Raw genomic sequence first — 20,556 nt, forward strand, 5'->3', positions numbered from 1 at the left:
ACAGAGTCTCACTTAATTGCCCTCTGTAGAGTGCTGTGGCATCACACTGCTCACAGCAACCTCCAACTCCTGGGCTTAGGGGATTCTCTTGCCTCAGCCTCCCAAGTATAGCTGGGACTACAGGTGCCCACCACAACGCCCTGCTATTTTTCTGTTGCAGTTTGGCCAGGGGCCGGGTTAGAACCCGCCACCCTCAGTATATGGGGCTGGCACCCTACCCACTGAGCCACAAGTGCCACCTTAAACATTAATTTTTAATTCAACTTGTTAATATGTTGTTTAGGATATTGCATCCTCATTTATAAGAGACATATGTTTGTAATTTCCCCTTTATAATAATATATTTTCTCTAATTTTAATATCAGGTGTACCCAGATCAGGTAGAATGATTTTGAAGTATTTCTTCTTTTTCTATTGTCTATAAGATTTGGCATGATCTGTTTTTGAAATTATCTTTTACTTTTATTTATAAATATTAGTTTTCTATTTTTTGGTACTTAAAAAAATAATAAGAAGAAGTTAACTGATGACTCCATACTGAATCTCAGAGTCAAAGCATTCTATAATAGACACACTCTTATTTGATAATGTGAATGTTACTTTCTTTGCATTATTATTATTATTGCTTAATATTTCCATGTAGAAATCATCTGATTCCTTTTCTGAATGTTTGTTCATTCTTTATGAGGTTTTTGTTTCTAGTCCTTATGGTAAACATTGTTATTGTTATTAAATTTTAAGCCTTTTTAATTTTGTGAAGGCAAAAAAATGGAAACCTAATAAACACATGTATATGTAAACAAGAAAAATCAGTTTATGCAAAAAAATTCAACATTACTTTTCATATTTTTTTATCCCACCCCACTTTCTCTCTCATTTTTTTTTTTTTTTGAGACAGAGTCTCACTTTGTCACCCTCAGTAGAGTACCGTAGCATCACAGCTCACAGCAACCTCCAGCTCTCGGGCTTAGGCGATTCTCTTGCCTCAGCCTCCCAAGTAGCTGGGACTAAAGGTGCCTGCCACAATGCCCGGCTATTTTTTTTTGTTGTTGTTGTTGTTGTGGTTGTTTTAGCTGGCCTGGGCCGGGTTTGAACCTACCACTTTTGGTGTATGTGGCTGGCGCCATAACCACTGTGTTATGGATGCCAAGACTCTCTCATTTTTTCAAGTTTATCTGTAAGATGACAGGATTTACTATACACCTGAGACAGAGAAGCTATTAGACAGAGGTTTTGCTCTTGAGACTTTTATACTTCCCATTTCTTACTATTGTCCATCCTCAGATGGATCCATGTTCACTCTTTCACCTATTTTTTAATTTGCCAACAAATGGTTACTGAGGATTTGCCATTTGCTAGGGTCTATTTTAGGTGCTACTTGTTAAAAATGAAGACAGGAGACACATTTATTTTATTTATTTCTTCCAAGTTATTATGGAGATGTAGCTCTTTCCAGGGGTCTTTCAGGATGGGAGCAAAGTGGGAGTTGGGTCTCACAGTGCCAAGCTGGGACTCGCTCAGAATGCGGTGAGATATTTACCAGCCGTCTTTCATGCACAGACAAAAGTAAAAGGGAGAAGGAGAAGCAGGAAGAGGAGGGGTAAAAAGGTCAAGAAATGAGAGTAAAGAGTAACAGGGGAAAAACAGAAAACTCTGTTAGAAATGGCCAGTGAAGACCTGGAGATTTTCTTGTGGGGTGCCAGACCTGGAGATTTTCTTGAGGAGAACCACCTGTTCTGTGGTGGTTTCTCCGTGTTTCTTGGAAGGAAACAGGGCACCGTGTTTTGGAATAGATGCTCTGCATTTGGGTGAACGCAGAGATAGCTGAGTGCTGGTAGCTGTTCCTGCCTCTTCTTTACCCCATATCTTTTTCTTCTGGCGAGGTGGGAGAGCCTGGGTTAGAAGGTCAGCCTGAACTTCCTGGTCAGCATCCTCTTCAGAGCGGCCTTCACCTCCTGGTTCTTCAGACTGTAGATGAGGGGGTTTAGCATTGGGGTCACCACGCTGTACTGCACAGACAGCACGTGCTCCAGGGCTGAGCCAGATGCTGGAGTCATGTACCTTGAAGGAATTGCACAAAGAGGTAAACTGAGACCATCACATTGATGACAATACTGTTGGCGGCCATGGTCCATCCCATGTCTGCAAAGGGGGTCTTCAGAGCTGAGTTGACCATCTCTGGTGGCAGCCTCTAGAAATGACTATTTGATATATGAAAAGTCAGTCATTTTTGCCTTCAAATGCCTCCAAACATGAGTGACCTTACACAGAAAGTTATAGGAGCTACCATGAGAAAAAGAAAGTTCTGAAGCAAGTCAAGGGCTGCAGGTTAGAACTAAGAAAGATAATTTCATGCATTTCCACAGAACTTCACACTCTTCGAAGCATTGCTTCTTAATAGTTGTGATGATAATATGAGAGAGTTTTCTGTTTTTCCCCTGTATATGCAGCAATACCAACACACTATGTTCTCAGCTTGTGATAACTGTTCTTATGGATGCTTAGTCCAAACGCTGTATTGTTCCCAACATTTATGGCTCTTGGAATTACCCTCAGAATCATAGCATGTTATCTTTATAATGCCTACTGGAATAAACATTTGTCCTTTTAATTGCATTTTTCTTTGGTTTGGAAAATAAGCCAAAACTGGCAAAATGGGAGATGAAAACACGTTAAGCACAAGATAATTCTAAAACAAAATAAAAAATTTGGGTACATTTTGCTAAGTAGCACTGTAGTATTTTTCTTTTTTCTTTTTTCTTTTTTTTATTGTTGGGGATTCATTGAGGGTACAATAAGCCAGTTACACACTGTAGTATTTTTCAAAAAAGCATTATTGTTATTATTTTTGCAATGGCACCATCATCAATGGAATAAGTATAGACTATTCCAAGGATTTTTTTTTTTGTGGGCTCTGGTGCATTTTGTTATAAAAGATAGCATTGTTTTTTTCTAAAGGCAGTGTCTCCCCCTGTCACCCAGGTTAGAGTGCAGGGGCACAATCATAGCTCAGTGTAACCTTGGACTCCTGGGCTCAAGTGATCTTCCTGCCTCAGCTTCCTGATTAACTGGCACTATAGGCACCTGCCACCATGCCTGGCTCTAATTTTTCTTATTTTTTTTTGTAGAGATGGGGTCTCATTATGAGGCTGGTCTCAAACTCCTGGGGTCAAGCGATCCTCCGACCTTGGTCTCCCAAGGTGCTGGGATTACAGGTGTGAATCACTGCACCCAGACTGTTTTTCATCATTGAACTTATCCCTTCTAATAATTCTACGATATAGGTGTTTTTGCCTCTTCTGGTGCTATTAGGAAACTGAGATAGAAGGAGATGAAAAGATTTGTCCATAGCTCAGGTGAGCTCACCTGGACTGTTCCTCACCATCCATTTCCGCTCCATGACTTCTCTCTGAGTCACAAGCAGGTGAGGAAAGCATCTAGCAAATTGTGCAGATTTACCTTCAGTTCTCTAGTAGAGAGCACAAACATGAATTATTCTGTCTCCTAGTGAGGGAACGCTCATCAGCTAGAGGTGTTCATGTTTGAGAGAAGCATGGTAGGAAAGAACACTAATCTTTGTTCAACTTATGGCTCTATTACCAGCTTATTCTGAGACTGTCAAGGTATTATCTGGTTACTCCCCAAACTCAGGTTCTTTACCTGAAACTGGGTTAATAACATCTCTGTTGTGGTGTGATACATATTAAAATTGACCTTGGGGCTGGGCGTGGTAGCTCATGCCTGTAATCTTAGCATTCTGGGAGGTCAAGGTGGGTGGATCCTTTGAGCTCAGGAGTTTGAGACCAGCCTAAGCCTGAGTGAGACCCTGTCTCTACTAAAAATAGAAAAGCTAGCTGGTCATTGTGGTAGGTGCCTGTAGTCCCAGCTACTTGGGAGGCTGAGGCAAGAGAATCGTTTGAGCCCAAGAGTTTGAGGTTGCTGTGAGCTATGATGCCACGGCCATCTACCCACCACGAAAAAGTGAGACTCTGTCTCAATACATAAATAAATAAAATTGAGCTTGACCACAAAAAGCAGCTGGTGTATATAGCAGGTGCCTAATAAATAATTGTAACATAAACAAACTTGGAGAACATCATCTTCCAGTAGGAAAGAAAGATGAGATCTATTTCAAGGGTAGGTTTTATTTTTGTGGCTAGCCTAAATAAAAGCCTACCAAAAGTTTTCTGATTTTTTTTTTTTAGAATTCCCAAATCATAGGTTAATAAAGCAGGAAAATCTTTGTCTAAGCTCATTTTTCAGAGCAGACAATTGAGGCCTCAGAAAGAAAATGGATTCTTTACAATTCACACAGCACGTCCCCAGCAGAGCTGGTGCTAGAGGCCAGGCCTTTTGGATTTCCTGCTACTTGGCAGTGCTCTGTTCTACAGACCAATGCCATGGCAGGCTGAGGAACCCCCAACACTTCCATCAGGACATATAGCAAGACTTACCTGGAGAATCGTGAACCATAGAAGATGACAAGTCCCAGGAAATGCGAAGAGCAGGTGGAGAAGATCTTGCTCCGACCTGCGGTGGAATTGACCCTCAAGGCTGCCATGATGATGTGACTGTAGGACCCCAGTGACAGGACGACGGTGCTGAGGCCCAGGACCACCATGGTGGTCAGCATGGAGGCCAGCAAGAGCACTGGAGGAAGCTCGCAGGCAAAACTGCGGACGAGGTTGGGGCCGCAGAAGTGCTGCTGAGCCAGGAGGAGGGTGTTAATTAGACCAGCCGCTATTCCTACGATCCAGGAGGCCCCCACCAGGCCAGCACATACCTTCCTGTTCATGGCCACCACATATAACAGGGGGTGGCACACAGCCTGAAAACGGTCATAGGCCATGACAGAGAGGAGGCAGGCTTCCGTGGACCCGGAAAGTGAGATCTGGGCGAAACCCTCAAGGAAGGATACCATCTTCCACTTAGAGAAAAGGTTCTCCAGCAGTTTGGGCACAATGACTGAGGAATAGAAAACATCCAGGAAGGAGAGGTGTCCCAGGAAGAAGTACATGGGGGTGTGCAGATGGGGATTGGCGCTAATCACCAGCAGCATCAGCAGGTTCCCCACGAGGGTCAAGAGGTAAATCTCCAAGGGGAGCATGAACAGCAGAGCCTGGGTCTGGGGCCTGCTCGATAGACGGAGGAGGACAAACACAGTGACTGTGCTGACGTTGCTGACTTGCGTGGAGCAGTCAAGTCCCTCTTCAGTGGGACAAGAACTGAGGGGAATGCTCAGAGGGGTCTCAGAACCATCTCAGAGCCAGTCTGGGGCGCTGCGAGCAAAGCTTCAGGGCAGCCCTTCCCGGCTCAGGGCAGTAGCCTCTTCGCCATGGTGGAGAAGGTGGGGAGAAAGAGTTCAGAGAACCAGAACTAGAAAGGAAAGAGAAGAGAACAGGGATGATTCAGATTGGAGAAGGAAAGAAAGGGAGATGGGGATTCCAGAGCACTGAGAAAAAAGAGCTGTTCTCCAGCTCGGAAAGGAACTGAGTGAGGAACCATCTGCCTGACGGATTATGATGTACCTCAGTGATTGGCAGGAGGTACACCTGATGATGGTGCAAATCCTATCTCTGCTGCTGGAAGCTTGAAAGTCACTTAAGTTTCTCAAAAACCGAAACCAAAACTAAACAAAACCAACCTGGGAAAACTAGATGTTCTCTAAAGTCCATTTCAGCTTAGAAATTGTAAAGATGGGGAAATAATCTTCCTTGGGTGTCTCTGGTACTCAGTAGAAGCTCCTTTTCCTCTCCCAAGCAGAAGTGGTACATGACAGTCTGCTGGTTTTATGGAAGCCAGGCAGGGGACGTCCTCAAGGGCAGGTGAGGGTTGTGTATGTCAGGCATTCCAAGGCCCTCCCATTCCCGTTTCTGTGAATCTATGCAGTCCACTGTTTTTGCTGCAGTTTCAGGGCTCCGTATGAGTCTACAAAGACTGGGATATTCTCTGAATAGCCACCAGGGGGTGTGAATAAAGTTAAGTCAAACTTGGAACATCTGTGCATCATGGGGACATTAAAGGCCAAAATTAAGAAGGTGAAAAAAGAACTTGGTAAAATGGACAGTTACAGGGTTTAGTCTAGATCAGAGGAGGGCAAAGTGGCTCCCCTTCCCCCCCTTGATGGCTAACTCAGGAAGGTTTTAAATGAGGATCCCATCTCTATGCGACTTGTACCCTCTGGGTTCCCAGAGTGGATACTTTCAGAAGATATATTTGAATGAGAAGGAGATTTGTATTCACCTGAGCTCTCTTGGCTAACAGCAGATGTGCTCGGTGGAGAATACCTGTATGCTATCTTTTCCAGAGTCACAGATAGGATTAGGGCTGTGTGGGCTTCCCTTGACTTTGTCCTTCCCTCAGGATACAGAGGTGGAACTTCTGCACCAGGAAATATCCCCATAGTCTTTCTGCCAAGGGGAAGACTCAACTCTGCTTCCCAAACAACAATGGCAAGAGGGACTTGATTTCAGTGCCAGACTTTGGAGAGTGAGGGAGGTCTCCAGAGAGACCCTTACGCAGGAGGCCTACTCTGATCCTGAATGGGTTCTCTGGGGTCAGCCACTCTCTCCTGTATCTCTTGTTTCAGTGAGTTGAGTCATTAAGGGGGCCCTTGGGTGACCAGTAATTTCTTTTGTTTTTTTTTTTCAGCTCTACTATTATTTAAAAAAAAATTTGGAAATAATGTAATTTTTTTTTTTTACAATATATTATTCTGAGACAAGGTCTTGTTCTGTCACCCTGGCTAGAGAGCAGTGGCATCATAGCTCACAGCAACCTCAAACTCCTGGGCTCAAGTGAACCTCCTGCCTCAGCCTCCTGAGTAGCTTTTTTTTTTTCCCCCTTGGGGTTTAGACATTCACAGAGGAGGAGGAGAGAATAGGCAGACTGAAGGCCAGCAATGAGGGAAGCGGGTGAGAGAGCAATGAGCCTGCGGAAGTGGTCAGAAGAGAAAGGACCACGGCCCTGGGCATCACCTAGGTCATTGTGGACAGTGCTAACAGCAGTTTCAGTGGCACCATGAAGACAGAAGCCAAGTTCAGATGTGTGGAGAAGGGAATGGGAGATATGGAAGTGAAGACCCCAAGAAGTTGTTGAGGAGTTTTGTTGCAGAGAACAGCAGAAAAGCAGGCAACACGGGGAGGAAGGGGTCAAGGGAAAATGGATCAGACATTCAAAAGAAATAGCTACAGCACATATGTGCTGTTCAAAGGAAGTTTTTCTTTTTTCCTTTTTAAGATGAGAAGTACTACAGCATTTTGTATGCTAACGGGAACGATCCAGTTGAGAGTGGAGAAACTGATGATGCAGGAACGAGAGAGGCTATTTACAGAAGCAAAGTCCTTGAGAAGTGCGAAGGAACAGACGCTTGTGGCAGCATGCCCAGATAATTTTTCTACCTGCTGTAGAGATGGAGTTTCACTCTTGCTCAGACTGTTTTCTAACAATCCTCAAGCAATCCTTAAGCCTTGGCCTCCCAGAGTAGTAGGATTACAAACACGAGCCACTGTGCCTGGCACAGTATTTTCTTAGAACATTTAAAATTTTTTAAAAATTATTATGGGTATGGGCAGCACCCATAGCTCAGTGCATAGGGTACCGGCCACATACACTGAGGCTGGCAGGTTTGAACTCAGCCTGGGCCTGCTGAACGACAACTGCAACAACAACAACAACAACAACAACAACAACAACAACAACATAGCCGGGCGTTGTGGCGGGCGCTTGTAGTCCCAGCTTCTTGGGAGGCTGAGAATTACTTAAGCCCAGGAATTTGAGATTGCTGCGAGCTTTGACGCCAGGGCACTGTACCGAGGGTGCCATAGGGAGACTCTGTCTCAAAAAAAATTATTATGGGTACATAATAATTGTATATCTTTATAGGGGTGCATTGAAGTTTTGATACAGGTATATAATGTGAATTAGTCAGATCGAGGTAATTGGAGTATCCATTACCTCAGGCATTTATCATTTCTTTGTATTAGGAACATTCTAATTCTATCCTTTTAGTTATTTTAATGTATACCCTAACTTACTGTTGATTATATCACTTTTATTGTGCTATCAAATATTGTTCGTTTTATCAATTTTTGCATCCATTAACCGTCCCCACCTTATCCCCCTCCTTGCTACCCTTTCTAACCTCTGGTTACCTTCATTCTGCTACCTCCTTGAGATCAGTTGTTTTTAATATTTAGCTTCCACCTAGGAGTGAGAACATTCAAGATTTGTCTTACTGTGGTTGGCTTATTTCTTTTCTTTCTTTTTTTTTCGAGACACGAGTTTCACTTTGTTGCCCTTGGTAGAGTGTTGTGGCGTCACAGCTCACAGCAACCTCCAACTCCTGGGCTTAGGCGATTATCCCGCCTCAGCCTCCTGAGCAGCTGGGACTACAGGCACCTGCCACATCGCCCGGCTATTTTTTGGTTGCAGTTTGGCCTGGGCTGGGTTGGAACCCACCACCCTTGGTATATGGGCCGGTGCCCTACCCACTGAGCCACAGGCACTACCCTGGTTGGCTTATATCATTTAACATAGTGTTCTTCTGTTTCATCTGTGTTGTTTCAAATGGGAGAATTTCTGTCTTTTTTTGGGGCTATGTAATATTCCACTGGGTATATGTATCACAATTTCTCTATTCATCTGTTGGTGGACACTTCGGTTGAGTTCAAATCTTGGCTATTGTGAATAATGCTGCGATAAACATGGGAGTGCAGATATCTTTTTGATTTACTGAAATGCCCTCCTTTGGATATGTACCCAGCAGTAGAATTTCAGGGACAATGCTATTTTTAGTTTTTTAAAGAACCTCCATTCAGTTTTCGATAGTGGTTACACTAATTTACATTCCCACTAACAGTGTATGAGGATTCCTCTTTCTCTATATCCTTGATGGCATTTATTGTTGCCTTTTTGATAGAAGCCATTTTTTTTTTTTTTGAGACAGAGTCTCACTATGTTGCCCTCAGTAGAGTGCTGTGGTGTCACAGCTCACAGCACCCTCAAACTCTTGAGCTTAAGCGATTCTCTTGCCTCAGCCTCTCAAGTAGCTGGGAAAACAGGGGCCTGCCACAACACCTGGCTATTTTTTGCTGCGGTTGTTTAGCTGGCTTGGTCTGGGTGTGAACCCGCCACCTTTGGTGTACCTGGCTGGCGCCGTAAGCACTGTGCTATGGGTGCTGAGCCAATAAGAGCCACCTTAACTGGGGTGAAATGATATCTCATTGTAGTTTTGATTTGCATTTCTCTGATGGCTAATGGTATTCAGCATTTTTTCATATACCTGTTGGCCATTTGTATTTCTTTTAAGAAAAGTTTGTTCTGATTTTTTGCTATTTTTTAGTTGGATTATTTTATTTTTTTCCTATTGAGTTGTTGGAGCTCCTTACATAGCCTACCTATTAATCCCTTATCAGATGGGTAGTTTGCAAATATTTTCTCTGTTTCTATGGGTTCTCTTCACGTTGTTGATTGTTTCCTATGCTGTGCCAAAGCTTTATAGCTTGATGTGATCCCATTTGTCCAATTTTGCTTTGGTTGCCTGTGCTTTGGGGGCAATACTTAAGAACTCCTTGCCTAGACCAATGTCCTGAAGCATTTTTCCACTGTTTTCTTTTAGTAGTTTCATAGTTTCAGGTCTTAGATTTAAGTCTTTAATCTATTATTTCTGTCATTTTGTTACCCAGGCTAGAGTGTAGTGGTGTCATCAAAGCTCACTGCAACCTCAAACTCCTGGGGCTCAAGTGACCCTCCTGTCTTAGCATCCTGAATAGCTGGGACGACAGGGGTGCACCACAGTACTTGGCTAATTTTTAATCCATTTTGATTTGATTTTTGTGTATGGTGAGAGATAAGGATCTTGTTTCGTTCTTTTGCATATGGATATCCATATATCTCAGCACCATTTATTGAAGAGACTGTGTTGAAGAGATTTTTCCCCACTATATGTTTTGGGCATCATTGTCAAAGATAAGTTCATTATAGATGTGTGAATTTATTCCTGGGTTCTCTATGCTATTCCAGTTTGGATGCCCTTTATTTCTTCCTCTTCTCTGATTGCTCTGGAACTTCCAGTACCATGTTGAGTAACAGTGGTTAAAGTGGGCATCTTCGTCTTATTCCAGATCTTAGAGAAAAGACTTTCAGTTTTTCCCAGTTCTATATGATACTCACTATGGGTCTGTCATGTATAGCTTTTATGGCATTGAGGTAAGATTCTTTTATGCCTGTTTTTTTTTTTAAATCATGAAGGGATGTTGAATTTTATCAAGTGCTTTCTCAGCATCGATTGAAATGACCATATGGTTTTTGTCCTTTTTTTTCTGTTGATATGATGTATAACATTGGTTACTTTGTTTATGGTGATCTATCCTTGCATCCCTGGGATGAATCCCTCTTGATCATGATGAATAATCCTTTATTATTTATTTATTTTTTTTGAGAGAGAGTCCCACTCTGTTGCCCTGGGTAGGGTGCCATGGTGCTATAGCTCACAGCAACCTCGAACCCTTGGGTTTAAGAGATCTTCTTGCCTCGACCTCTCAAGTAGCTGGGACTACAGGCTCCTGCCACAATGCCTGGCTAGTTTTTCTATTTTTAGTAGAGATAGGGTCTTGCTCTTGCTCAGGCTGGTCTCATACTCCTGAGCTCAAGCAATCCACCTGCTTTGGCCTCCCAGAATCCTAGGATTACAGGTATGAGCCATTGCACCTGGCCTGAATAATCTTTTGAATCTATTATTTAAGGCTACTATAAGTTTGCTAGTACTGAAGATTTTGGCACTGATGTTTACCAGATATTGGACTACAGTTTTTATTTTTTTGTTGTGTCTTTGCCTCGTTTCAGTGTCAGGGTGATACAGACCTCACAGAATGAGTTTGACAGTATCTCTCCTTGATATTTTGGAATACTTTAAGAAGGATTTTTATTAGTTCTTCATTGAATGCTTGGTAGAATTTAGTAGTAAACCCATAGAGTACTGGGCTTTTCGTTGATGGGAGACTTTTTATTTATTGTTTCTATCTCTTTTTTTTTTTTTTATTTTGTAGAGACAGAGTCTCACTGTACCGCCATTGGGGTAGAGTGCCGTGGCGTCACACGGCTCACAGCAACCTCTAACTCTTGGGCTTACACGATTCTCCTGCCTCAGCCTCCCGAGCAGCTGGGACTACAGGCGCCCGCCACAACGCCCGGCTATTTTTTTGTTGCAGTTTGGCCGGGGCCGGGTTTGAACCCGCCACCCTCGGCATATGGGGCCGGCGCCCTACTCACTGAGCCACAGGTGCCGCCCTATTGTTTCTATCTCTTTACTTGTTATTGGTTTATTTAGGCTTTGGATTTCTTCCTGGTTCAATCATAGTAGGTTATATGGCTCTAGGAATTTATCCACTTCTAGGTTTTCCAATTTATTGGCTATGAGTTGTTATTAGTAGTCTGTAATGATCCTTTGAATTTCTGCAGTATCATTCATGATGTCTCCTTTCTCATTTCTAGTTTTACTTATTTGAGTCTTCTCTCTTTTATTCTTAGTCTGGCTAATGGTGTGTCAATTGATTATCTTTTCAAAAACCTAACTTTTCAGACGGTGTCGCATCTCACACCTGTAATCCTAGTGCTCTGGGAGCCCAGGCAAGTGGATTGTTTGAGGTCAGGAGTTTGAGATCACCTTCAGCAAGAGCAAGACCCTATCTCTACTAAAAATAGAAAAAGTAGCCAGATGTTGTGGCAGGTGCCTGTAGTCCAAGCTACTTGGGAGGCTGAGGCAAGAGGATTGCTCAAGACTAAGAGTTTGAGGTTGCTGTGAGCTGTGACACCGTGGCACTATACCAAGGGAGACCAAGTGAGACTGTGTCTCAAAAACAAAAACACTAACTTTTCATTTGTTTGATCTTTTGTATTTTGGTTTCAATTTTGCCTATTAATATTTCTGCTCTGACCTTTGTTACATCTTTTCTTTTACTAATTTGGGGTTTGTTTTGCTCTTATTTTTCTAGTTCTTTGGGATACATTGCTGTTCATTTGAAGTTTTGCTATTATTTTTGATGTAGGCACTTATTGCTATAAACTTTCCTCTAATTACTGCTTTTGCTGTATCCCATAGGTTTTGATATCTTGTATTTCCATTTTTATTGGTTAAAAAAAATTTTATCTGGCCAGGTGCAGTGGTTCATGCCTGTAATCCTAGCAGTCTGGGAGGCTGAGGTGGGTGCATCGTTTGAGCTCAGGAGTGTGAGAATAGCCTGAGCAAAAGCGAGACCCCATCTCTACTGAAAATAGAAAAACGGAGGCAAGAGGATTGTTTGAGCCTAAGTTGGAGGTTGTTGTGAGCTATGACCACACGGCACTCTACCCAGGGCAACAGCTTGAGACTCTGTCACACAAAAAAAATTAAAATAAAAATAAAAAATTGTTTTTAAAAATCTTTTTCTTTCAAAAAATTTTAAATTTCCTTCTGAGTCTCTTCATTGACCCACTGGTCATTCAGGAGCATGTTGTTTAATTTCTGTAAGTTTGCATATCTTCTTTTATTTTTATTTATTTATTTTTTTTGTAGAGACAGAGTCTCACTTTATGGCCCTCGGTAGAGTGCCGTGGCCTCACACAGCTCACAGCAACCTCTAACTCCTGGGCTTAAGCGATTCTCTTGCCTCAGCCTCCCGAGTAGCTGGGACTACAGGCGCCCGCCACAACGCCCGGCTATTTTTTGGTTGCAGTTCAGCCGGGGCCGGGTTTGAACCCGCCACCCTCGGTATATGGGGCCGGCGCCTTACCGACTGAGCCACAGGCGTCGCCCATGCATATCTTCTTTTAAAAAAATTTATTTTTTTTTATTATTTATTTATTATTATTATTTTTTTTGTAGAGACAGAGTCTCACTGTACCGCCCTCGGGTAGAGTGCCGTGGCGTCACACGGCTCACAGCAACCTCTACTCTTGGGCTTAGCGATTCTCTTGCCTCAGCCTCCCGAGCAGCTGGGACTACAGGCGTTTTTTTTTTTTTTTTTTAATATAAGGATACAAATGATTAGGTTACAATGTTGCATTTGTTTAGTAAGGTCCCTACTGCAGTTGGGTTCCCCACCCAGGAGGTGTGCCATATACTCTTACCTTGTGCCCATTAGGTGGAGCACATCAACCCCCTCCCTCCTCCTCTCCCTTGCCTTCTTCCTCCTCCCCCCAGTTTGAATTAAATTGAGTTTTTCTCTTGCGTGGGCATGTATTAGTTCATCTGCTAGCTTCATATTAGTGTTAGGTATATTGGATACTTGCTTTCCCATTCTTGTGATACTTTACTGAAGAGAATGTTCTCCAGCTTTATCCAGGTTAATTGCTTATATTTTCTAATGTTCCTCTTGTTACCATATTTTCAACTTAAACACTATTCACACTGAATAGTGTATGGCAATGTAACCTACCCAAATAGAAAATGTTGGAAGCCAAAACTGCTCTAGCTTTGTTAAAAGAAAAGTTGCGCTGCAGACTGTTGTGATTGTTAACAAAGTGAAGGGAAGCACCACCCGAATCATAATGTTACAATCTCTTTGCTCAGTTGGATTATGAATTGGTCAAATGTTAGATTTCACACAGGCACAGATATGATGCAGTGACTCCTTAGAAGAAGAGACAATTGTCAAATCCCCTACTACCTCAAATGTAATTTTAGGAGCAGAATTTAATATATATATATGTGTGTGTGTGTGTATGTATATATGTATATACACACATATATATTTGGCTTACAACAAAAGACATTTATTTTCTCATAGTCCTGGAAGCTAGAAGCCTGAAATCAAGGCTTTTGTTCTTCCTAAGGGAGAATGTGTCCCATGCTCTTCTCCTGGCTTCCAGGGTTGTTGGCAATTTTTGTCATTCCTTGACTTCCAGATGTATCACTCCGATCTTTGTCTTCACATGGCATTCTCCCTGTATGTCTCCAAGAGTTTAATAATTCTAACAAGATAACATACCATAAAAACCAGGTTTAGTTCTCATCTGATCACTACCTTGTCACCTCAGCAACCAAAGACATACTTGTCTATAAGAAATTATTTCAAATTAATTAACAGCCTTCCTCCAAAAGAGGAGATTCTTTCTGATGGAGATACATGCCATTTTAAGTCTGAACTGAGAAATCTGCTTGACAATTAAAAATTAATTTAGATGTACTCATTTAAAAAAAGTTTAGACATTAACAAGTATTAGTTAACTCTAAGGAATTATTTTAGTCTCAAAAAAGACAATCCAAATCCTCCATCAAAAGAGGGCCCTGTCTACTCAAATTTTTTAGTACTTTGCCCGGGAACAAACTCCTTTGCATTTGGATTCAGATTGCTTTTGACCACAAGAACTTCTAGAGAAGAGTCATCACAAATAATAAGGTCATTAAATCCGACTTGGATTTTGTCCATAGTTCGTGGGAAATCTTGAGCTATAATAATGTTCTTCTTCCTCTTTCAGCACTTCCTGGAATTAGCATTCAGTAAATTCTTCTTCCCATAACTCCTTTTCTATTTGTTGAATTCATTTTCCACCACATTAACTCTGCGAATGGATTGTCATTTTCATGAGAATGACTATTAATAATTATATCTGCATTGATAATACTTGAACTGGTATGTCTGTGACTGGAATCTTTCCTGATTGGTATCAGCTGTCATTTTTAAACCCAGTATCCTACTGCGAGGATGGCAGCCAATGATCCTATCAACCTCTGGTTCTCCATAGGCAGTGCCACTCCCCAGCCTTGAATGTGGTTCTCTGACTGCCTCCCTTCTCCAGAGGGAGGTCAGTCGTCTCTAAAGATGAAAATCTAGAGCTCCAAGTTCTCCTAGTTCTAAAGCTTGGATTGTCTTCCCCTCTCTCTCCTTTTCTTCCTTTCCCTCTTCCTTCAGTAGGAGTTCAGAAAGTGATACCCCATTTAAGGCACTTTGGCCTGTTGAGTATTTTGAATTAAAGAAATAACCTCAGGGTGGCGCCTGTGGCTCAAGGAGTAGGGCGCCGGGCCCATATGCCAGAGGTGGCGAGTTCAAACCCAGCCCCGGCCAAAAAAAAAAAGAAATAACCTCAGAACCAAGGTCTCTCTGACCTTAACCCCACCCCCATCTCTCCCAATGTTCAGGGAAGGGCTTTCTATGAAGTTTCCTTTATCTGACTCAGGGAAGTTCTTCCAGACCTCCCTGGAATTTATTTTACCCAGAGAAGATTAACTCTTCTAAAGGGACTAAAAGGTCTCTATGCTCAGATACCATGCCTAGGTAGACTTTCCCCCTATATTTCTGTGGACTGATACCTGAGAAACTTTCTCTGCATAAAGACAACCTTTGTCTGAGGTGCAATTCCCCCCACCAGAGCTTGTCAATACCACCCTCCAGGAACCCTCAAGCCCCTGTTTCCTTCTGTAGGTCAAACTGCTATTTAAGCCTCTACCACTTGGCACTTCTTTGAGTCTTATATTTTGTGAGGCTCCCATAAGTAGGCACAAAATAAATTTGTGGGCACATAATAATTTTTTTCTCTTATTAATCTATCTACTGCCCAATTTATTCCAGAGACTCAGATTATCAAACCGTCAGAGGGAAAGTTTTCTTTGCCTCTACACTTCTCTCTTTCCTTCCTTTCTGTTTTATGCTTTAAATCATATTTATGATCATAAAAAATAAGATGATAGAAAATGATATAAACAAGAAAAAGTTCATTATGTTATTCAAAATTAATTCTTTTTCCCCGTTTTTCTTTTTATTTTCTTTATACATTTTATGTCAGAATGTTAGGCGGTACACAGGTTTTGTTTATATACTTCGTTTTTTGTACAAATTGAGTCACAGTTACAAGTGTGTTCTTCACCCAGAGAGTGTGCACTATATCCAGTAGCTGTCCTCTCTTCGCTCCTCCCTCCAGCTTGATTTTCATTGAGATTTACTCCCATATATACACTGAAGTGTTGATTGATAGTCCCAATTTGGTATTGAGTACATGTATTTGTTTCTCCATTCTCGTGATGTTTCACTTAGAATGGTTCCCAGTTCCATCAGTTTGTCACAAAAGATGCATGTGTTAGATTGCCATTTTTTTTTTTTTTTGTAGAGACAGAGTCTCACTGTACCATCCTCGGGTAGAGTGTCATGATGTCACACGGCTCACAGCAACCTCTAACTCTTGGGCTTACGCGATTCTCTTGCCTCAGCCTCCCGAACAGCTGGAACTACAGGCGCCCACCACAACGCCTGGCTATTTTATTTTTTGTTGCAGTTTGGCTGGGGCTGGGTTTGAACCTGCCACCCTCGGCATATGGGGCCTGCACCCTAGTCACTGAGCCACAGGCGCCGCCCTAGATTGCCATTTTTTAAATGGCTGAGTTGTACTCCATAGTATACAGTTACCACATTTTAAATTTCGTTCTTTTTTTTGAGATAGAGCCTCAAGCTGTTGCCCTGGGTAGAGTGCCGTGGAGTCACAGCTCACAGCAACCTCCAACTCTTGGGCTTAAGCAATTCTCTTGCCTCAGCCTCCCAAGTAGCTGGGACTACAGGTGCCTACCACAATGCCCAGCAATTTTTTTTTTGGGGGGGGGTTGTAGTTGTCATTATTGTTTGGCAGGCCCGGGCTGGATTCGAACCTGCCAGCTCTGGTGTATGTGGCTGGCGCCTTAGCCGCTTGAGCTATAGGTGCTGAGCCACATTTAAACATTTTTGATATGGAGTCTCACTATGTTGCCCTAAGTAGAGTGCCGTGGCATCAGCCTAGCTCACCTCAAACTCCTGGGCTCAAGTGATCCCCCTGCTTCAGCCTCTTGAGTAGCTGGGACTACAGGTGCCTGCCACAATGCTTGACTAATTTTTCTTATCTTCTTTTTTTTTTTGTAGAGATGGAGTCTTATTCTTGCTCAGGCTGGTCTCAAACTCCTAAGCACAAGGGATCCTCCCATGTTAGCCTCCTAGAATGTTAGGATTACAGGCACGAACCACCATGTTTGGCCACATATACCACATTTAATTTAATTAAATCAATTAATTAATTAATTTATTTTTTGAGACAGAGTCTCACTATGTCACCCTCGGTAGAGTGCTGTGGCATCACAACTTACAGCAACCTCCAACTCCTGGGCTTAGGTGATTCTTTTGCCTCAGCCTCCTGAGTAGCTGGGGCTATAGGTGCCTGCCACAATGCTCAGCTATTTTCTGTTGCAGTTTGGCCGGGGCAGGGTTCGAACCTGCCACCCTTGCTATATGGGGCTGGTGCCCTACCCACTGAGCCACAGGCGCCGCCTTATACCACATTTTATTAATCCATTCATGTATTGGTGGGCATTTCGGTTGTTTCCACATCTTTGTGATTGTGAATTGTGTTGCTATAAACATTTGAGTACAGACATCCTTTTTAGAAAATGACCATTTTTCTCTTTGGTATATATCCAGCAGTGGGATTGCTGGATCAAATGCATAGCGATACCTCAAAGAACCATAGAGAATGTACTGGTTTGCAGTCTCACTGATAGTGTGTAAGAGTTCCTTTCTTTCCACATTCACACAAGCATCTGTCGTTTTGGAACATTTTAATATGAGCCATTCTCCTTGGAGTTAGGTGATATCTCATTGTGATTTTGATTTACATATGCCTAATGATTCGAGATGTTGAGCATTTTTTTCATGAGTTTGTTGGCCATTAGCACATCTTCATTTGAAAAGTTCCTGTCCGTGTCTTTTGAACACTTTTTAATGGCGTTGTTTGGTTGTTTCTTGCTGATTTGCTTGAGTTCTGTGTAGAATCTGTTTAAAACATAAAATACCTATGAATATACTTAACAAAGGAGGGAAAGATCTCTATAGGGAGAATTATGAAACACTAAAGAAAGAAATTGCAGAGGATGTAAACAGAAGGGAAAATATACCATGATCATGGATTGGCAGAATTAACATTGTTAAAATGTCTATTACTACCCAAAGTGATTTACAGATTCAATGCAATTCCCATTAAAATACCAATGCGGATTTTTGCAGATTTAGAAAAAATAGTCTAACACTTTGTGTGGAATCAGAAAAGACTCCAAATAGTCAATGCAATCTTACACAATAAGAACAAAGCAGGAGGCATCACTTTAGCAGACTTCAATCTATACTACAAGGCTGTAGTAACCAAAGCAGCATGAAACAGGCACAGAAACAGACGTAGACCTATTTCAGAGACGAAATTATCCCCATATACTCATATTATTTTTGACAAAACAAACACATACACTGAGGAAAAAAATCCCTGGTCAATAAATGGTGCTGGGAAAACTGGATGTGAAACATGTAAAAGACTGAAACAGAGGGGAGCGCCTGTGGCTCAAAGGAGTAGGGCACCGGCCCCATATGCCAGAGGTGGCGGGTTCAAACCCAGCCCCGGCCAGAAATTGCAAAAAAAAAAAGACTGAAACAGAATTTGCACCTCTTACTCACAAAACCCATGATGGATAAAAGACTTAAACCTAAGGCAGGAAACTATACGAACTTTAGAAGAAAATATTGGAAAAACTCTTACAGATATTGGCCTTGGCAAATAATTCATGAAGAAGACCCCAAAAGCAATCACAGCAACAACAAAAATAAATAAATGGGACTTGATCATATTAAAAAGCTTCTGCACAAGGACACAATGAAAAGAGCAAACAGATAACCTACAGAATGGGAGAAAACATTTGCATGCTATATATCTGATAAAGGACTGATAATCAAATTGAATTCTTTTGTTTAGTGTGTCAACTGAGAAAGTCATGAAATTAATAAATTTAGCAAGGAGAGGTTTATTTATTATAAGGAGTTGAAGCCTGCAAGGTGGCCATACTAACAGACTGGGAAGCCTACTGTTTTCTTTCTTCTTGAGACGGAGTCTCAAGCTGTTGCCCTGGGTAGAGTGCCGTGGCATCACAGCTCATAGCAACTCAAACTTTTGGGTTTAAGCGATTCTCTTGCCTCAGCCTCTCAAGTGGCTGGGACTTCAGGTGCCCACCACAATGCTCGGCTATTTTTTGGTTATAGTTGTCATTGTTGTTTGTCAGGCCCAGGCTGGATTCGAACCCGCCAGTTCCAGTGTATGTGGCTGGTGCTCTAGCCGCTTGAGCTACAGGCACCGAGCCAGGGAATCCTAGCTTTTTGCAGAGATCAAAAGTGGGCATTTCAGGGGATGAAGGATGGGGCAGGAGTTCTATGCTAAATGGATGGCTAAAGATACATATTTAATAGCTTATAGGAGAAGCTATGGATATTCGTGAAAGGGTGTCATGCACATGTGTGATCAGCAAATGTACATGTTACATAAGTCTCATGTTTACTTTGAAGTGAAAACCTACCGTTAAAATAAGGAAAAATTAAGTTCTACCCAAAGGTGAAACTTAGAACACAATGTCGCTCCGTGTACATCCTCTGTAAAGCCAGTCACAATTAGTTCGTGGTCCATGGTCTTTCATCAGTACAAGGTTACTGAAGTCAGTCTGTAATCCAGTGATAGCTGTGGACTGGGGAGAGTCAGTTTGTGTTTGGCAGTTGGTGAGCCGCAATTGCTTTATTTATTTATTTATTTAGAGACAGAGTCTCACTTTGTGACCCTTGGTAGAGTGCTGTGGCATCATAGCTCACAGCAACCTCAAACTCTTGGGCTCAAGCGATTGTCTTGCCCCAGCTTCCTGAGTAGCTGGGACAGCAGGCGCCCATCACAACACTCCGCTATTTTTAGAGATGAGGTCTTGCTCTGGCTCAGGCTGGTCTTGAACCTGTGAGCTCAGGCAGTCCACCACCTCGGCCTCCCAGGGTGCTAGGATTATGGGTGTGAGCCACCATGCCTGGCCTGCAATTGCTTTAATATTGCTTATCCCAAGGCCAGTACTCATTTAGCTGCTAGAGAAAAAAACTTGTGGCAGTTAGAACATAATTTATCTTTAAGCGTAGGAAGGCATGACTTAACGCTTTCCAACATGGAAATTATTCAGGTTTTCATATTTTAGCATTTTAAAAATAACATGCTTTATTATTATTATTATTTTTGAGACAGAGCCTCAAGCTGTTGCCCTGGGTAGAGAACTATGACATCACAGCTCACAGCAACCTCCAACTCCTGGGCTCAAGTGATTCGCCTGCCTCCACCTCCCAAGAAGCTGGGACTACAGGCGCCTGCCACAATGCCTGACTATTTTTTGGTTGCAGCCATCATTGTTGATTGGCAGGGCCCGGGCTGGATTTGAACCCTCCAGCTCAGGTGTATGTGGCTGGTGCCTTAGCCACTTGAGCCACAGGCGCCGAGCCCATGCTTTATTATTTTTAATATCTGTTTTTATTATTTATTTGCATTTCAATGTTTCTTGATTAGTTTTGCCAAATCTTGAAGTGGAGAGGAGAAAGGTGATAGCTTTCTGATACATGGACTCCTTCCAGAGTTCTTTCCACTTCTACCATCAACTTGATTAAACTTCTAGTTTTCTTTCATACAAATTGATATGGTGGGAACTTGCAGCACAGGCTGAGAAAGAATATTTGACACAAAGATTAGGACAGGTTTAAAGAAAAAGTTTATTTTACTTTCCAA

The 20,556-nt window shown here is 42.3% G+C and overlaps 1 protein-coding gene across 1 annotated transcript; it reads right to left on the reverse strand.

Moving 5' to 3' along the window:
* Positions 1 to 1,898: 1,898 nt before the first annotated feature.
* On the reverse strand, positions 1,899 to 14,408 carry LOC128561885 (olfactory receptor 2D2). Its single transcript, XM_053556572.1, has 3 exons — positions 14,291 to 14,408; positions 4,455 to 5,208; positions 1,899 to 2,061 (listed from the first exon to the last, which is right to left on the reverse strand). The coding sequence occupies exons 1-3, from the start codon at positions 14,406 to 14,408 to the stop codon at positions 1,899 to 1,901; spliced, it is 1,035 nt and encodes a 344-aa protein (XP_053412547.1).
* Positions 14,409 to 20,556: the final 6,148 nt, after the last annotated feature.

This window comes from Nycticebus coucang, chromosome 12 (genome assembly GCF_027406575.1).
Source record: "Nycticebus coucang isolate mNycCou1 chromosome 12, mNycCou1.pri, whole genome shotgun sequence".
In the NCBI taxonomy this organism is placed as follows: domain Eukaryota; kingdom Metazoa; phylum Chordata; class Mammalia; order Primates; family Lorisidae; genus Nycticebus; species Nycticebus coucang.

Bases quoted from the DNA above. Each gene is read 5' to 3' on its own strand.
- LOC128561885 (XM_053556572.1), bottom strand. From the start codon at position 14,408: ATGGACAAAATCCAAGTCGGATTTAATGACCTTATTATTTGTGATGAC. The intron at 5,209-14,290 runs GTACTAAAAAAT...GTCCCACTGAAG, and splicing joins GGAGTTTGTTCCCGGGCAAA to AGGGACTTGACTGCTCCACG. The intron at 2,062-4,454 runs GTAAGTCTTGCT...AATTCCTTCAAG, and splicing joins TATGGTTCACGATTCTCCAG to GTACATGACTCCAGCATCTG.